General features: G+C 37.7%; 1 protein-coding gene across 1 annotated transcript in view; it reads left to right on the top strand.

Moving 5' to 3' along the window:
- LOC101854598 (calpain-A) overlaps positions 1-3919 on the top strand; it is a gene marked incomplete in the record, with an annotated part of 21692 nt that overhangs the window by 13343 nt on the left and 4430 nt on the right. Inside the window, 5 exon segments of the mRNA XM_035971711.1 lie at positions 699-856; positions 1317-1480; positions 1972-2180; positions 2747-2858; positions 3417-3474. Coding sequence (XP_035827604.1) covers positions 699-856; positions 1317-1480; positions 1972-2180; positions 2747-2858; positions 3417-3474 — 701 coding nt within the window.

Genomic DNA, 3919 nt, shown 5'->3' with positions numbered 1-3919 from the left:
TCTTTGAAATAACTCGAGTCCAGTTTAGTATTAATTTCACTCGGTCTCTTGAACACTCTCCAGGAAGCACAATGTATTGTCATATTAAATGTGAAAGACACCCCCCCCCCCAAGGGCAGTGCTACTGACTGAAGTGTCTTTAGGACATTTCCAAAGGTAGAATAACATGTTCTTATTCACAGAATTGTAAATGAACTGATTTATCAATATCCTGCTCATAATGTGCCGAAACAACGTAGGGGGAGCTGCTGCTTTCTTTCCTCATCCTTACTATCGTCATTTTCCTCTACTTCTTTTGCATGTTTGTCACTCTCTTGTGAAGTGCTATTTCCGGGGTGCCTTGATAGTCGAAGCAGACTTTGTGCTGTTGAGGCTAGAGAGGTGAGCAGGGTAAGCCTGATTCCCCGTTTGGACTTCTCTGTTGACATCCACCCCTTGGCGCTCACATATGACCTTATGCAGTTGCGAGCGCTGTAAAACCTTACAAAAACAAAAAGATGAAAGAGGATTTAGATTTAAAAAAAATTGTACTGCTAAATTGGTGTCCGCTGCAACTTCATAATAGTCAAGTCTTAAGTCCTTTCTAGACTTTGCTATTAATGTTAAAAATGAAAGGACACATTCATGCGATTGTTGCTTACATAAGTTTTGAATAATATTTCAAATTCTTTACATTTTGCTCTTTTCTTGATTCACAGGATGGACTTTGAGGACTTTAAAGAGCAATTTGACCATGTCGTTATTTGTAACTTGTCACCGGACTCCCCCGTAGATTTTGAGAGGAAATGGTTCTCTGTGGAGCATCATGGACGATGGACAAGGCATTTCAACGCTGGAGGGAATCCTTCTTCTCCAAGTAAGACTACAGACTTGTGTATTATGAAACAACAATGACACAAGATAAATCATGATCTCACGCTTTTATTTGGGATACATTGTTGAAATGCTCGGAAGTTATTAGGTTATTTAAAAAAAAAGAATAATCTGATCTTTTGAATCAAGCTCACAAATAAGTATGTGCGTTGAAGATGGAAATAGCATTTTGAATTTCAGAGCTAAACTTCCCTTTTTGTTCTTTGCTCTTAGAAGTAGACTTACAAGTATGCATGCTGAAACAGCAAACCTCTTTGTCTATAGCATTGGATAGAGAGGGCACTGAGGACTTACGATTTTGGAAGAAGATTTGAAAAGACTTGAATGAAAGGTATGCTCTTCCACAGTCTGTGAATAATACTACAGTTCATGCAACATTGACTGCACTTTTCTTATGTAAAAATATAACAAATAAAGTCGCCTTCTCTTTTTTCTTCCCTAAGCACACTGGTCCAACCCACAATATATCTTGAAGCTTGATGACGCGGATGATGACTACAACAATGTGTGCAGTCTTGTTATTCAACTTATGCAGGTGGATCGAAGGAAAATCAAACGGAAGGGTATAAATTCAAGATTACTGTATATCGGCTTCAATGTGTACAAGGTAAGTTCAGTGTGCACGTCGATAACACTGTATTATTTCAAGTTGTTGCTTCCTTGAGTGTGTCAAATAGTCCCAAACCAGTCTACCTTTTATATTAAAATGTGAACCTCCGCCTACCAAGAATATTTTACCACTGCAAATAATAAACACAAAAGGAGAGGAGACTATCCTTAATTGTGACAAGAACTGTACAAGTGTTTCTGATGTGTTAAATGACTGCGTTTACCTATTTTATCAAGGTCCCTAAGTCCGGTGTGTGGTATATATGTTTTACTCTCTTTTTTTCTCGTATTTTAGTATAAAAGCTTAACAAAAAAATGTTGTTTCATTGAAGTGAAAACGGTTTGATGCTCAGGATTCTTGTCTCTTTATTTGTAATAGCTCTATCTGCCTCTCCGAGAATATGTGGGTTTTCTGAAGAGTTTGTTTTAGCAGCCTTTCTTTTTATCTTCTTTTCCACAATTTCATTTTTTCCTTTTGATCTGTTTCAGTACGAAAGAGGTTACTCTGTTCCATTGGGGAGAGATTTCTTTCAAACTCATTGGTCCGTCGCAACCTCTGGGCACAACCAGTATAGACAGTGCACCAAGCGCCTTACATTGGTGCCAGGAGAATATGTTGTTGTGCCGAGTACTTGGGCTGCAGAAGAAGAGGGAGACTTTTTTCTGAGGTTGTTTTTTGAGAAAGGAAATGTTGCGGAGTAAGTCATGTGGAATCTATTGTGTGTTCTGCAGTGGGCCCTATGGTGTGATCAGCTCTTTTTTTCAGCTAACTATAGTATGGAAGCCTGTAAAACTTGCAAACATTGCTTGTCTGAGCTCGTATAAGAACAAGAGATTGAAGACATGGGATGGCAGTTATTTTCAAAATTCTTTTGTGTTGATAGAATCATATTCAGTGTTTTTTTTCATTTATCAAGTGACAATTGGTCGCTTTTAAGCACAAGGGGGATATCCCGAAAAATGCTGTTTTGAGAAAATCGAAGGTAAAGTTTTTGCCCCCTTTTATTGAGAGTTTTCTCTTCACCCAAACAAATATGCACACCATTGAAACCAAACTTCTATAGGTAGAGCAATGCCCTTTTTTGGTGTAGGTCAAGTTTTCTGGAGACCCCCGAAATCTGGGTTAGCCCACTTGTCCTCAAAAGCGACCAATTCAAGTGTAAATTGGTCAACTTGATATTCAAAGGGAGAGTTGTTTAGACGATAGGAACGATTTCAAGGCAATTTTCGGAATTGCATTATTTTTTAAATATATGTCTAACAGGTATTTAGATCAGACATCAGAGGTCCCAAAGATCCTTGTACCAACTCCTGTTCCAGAGTGGAAAGAGCAAGAGGAAACCTTCAAGAAAGTTTTTCAAAAAATTTCTGGACGTGTAAGCCGTTTGGACTTAATCAGTAGCTTTGTCTTCCGTATTATTTGTGAGGGGAAGGATTGATTAATGTTTCAGGTAATTCAGTTTTCTTAAGTGGCATGAGCATCGTAAATTAACTCTTTTGATCGCGTATTTATATGAGCATATTGTTTTTACTGTTTCGTTTTAATTGAACTGAGAAGTATTGGAGTAGACAATATCATTGCTGCCATGTTATTACTTCCTGTAATTTTTTATCAACCTTCTGCTGAGCGGGAAAAAAACGAACATTTGCTTTAAAAAAACCGTACTTTTGATGATGATGTGTGCAGAGGGACTTATTGGACTTATATAATCTTTAAATGACAATGTTGCTTTCTTATAATATTATATTTGAGTTCCACACATTTAAAGAATAGTCGAACCTGTCCAGGATGATCACCATTGTCGAGGGAGAAAAATGGACATCTGAAGACAAGTCATCCTCTTAGACAGTGTCATTAACAATATAGAAAAATGCAAGGTAGTGGGGTGGTCATTTGTACATGTGATTGTTTGACTGTGTGGTCTATGTTTCAGAACATGGAAGTGAATCCTTTTGAGTTGATGGAGGCCTTAAAGGAAGAACTGAGAAACGGTAGGAATGTTTCGTATAGAGGTACAATAAATCTAGCACAGGCCTTTCCCCTCGGGCTTGGTCATACGTGTCTTTCAGAATGGTGTGTTTTGCTATTCTTGTTCGTAGATTTATATTGTTCAGCATTTTAACCCTGAGTCATTTGATTTTGTTTTCTATGCGTATTCCTGTTGGAACTTAGGTCTACATGGTAACTGTCAAATCATTCGTCAAACAAATCTACTTGAAGAATTTCTACTAAGAGCTAATTAAAGCCTTTACTTTTTATTTTAAGTGTACAATCATCTGACGCTGCTGTTCTTGAAATGACCTTAAACATAAAAGAAACAAATCCACTACTTTCCTGGTTCTTTCCAACGCTCTCTCTCTCTCTCTCTCTCTCTCTCTCTCTCTCTCTCTCTCTCTCTCTCTTTCTCTCTCTCGCCTTTGTACTAACTGAAAGTTA

The sequence above is a fragment of the Aplysia californica genome, unplaced genomic scaffold (genome assembly GCF_000002075.1).
Source record: "Aplysia californica isolate F4 #8 unplaced genomic scaffold, AplCal3.0 scaffold00486, whole genome shotgun sequence".
NCBI lineage: Eukaryota > Metazoa > Mollusca > Gastropoda > Aplysiida > Aplysiidae > Aplysia > Aplysia californica.
This window is presented reverse-complemented; position numbering and strand designations above follow the sequence as displayed.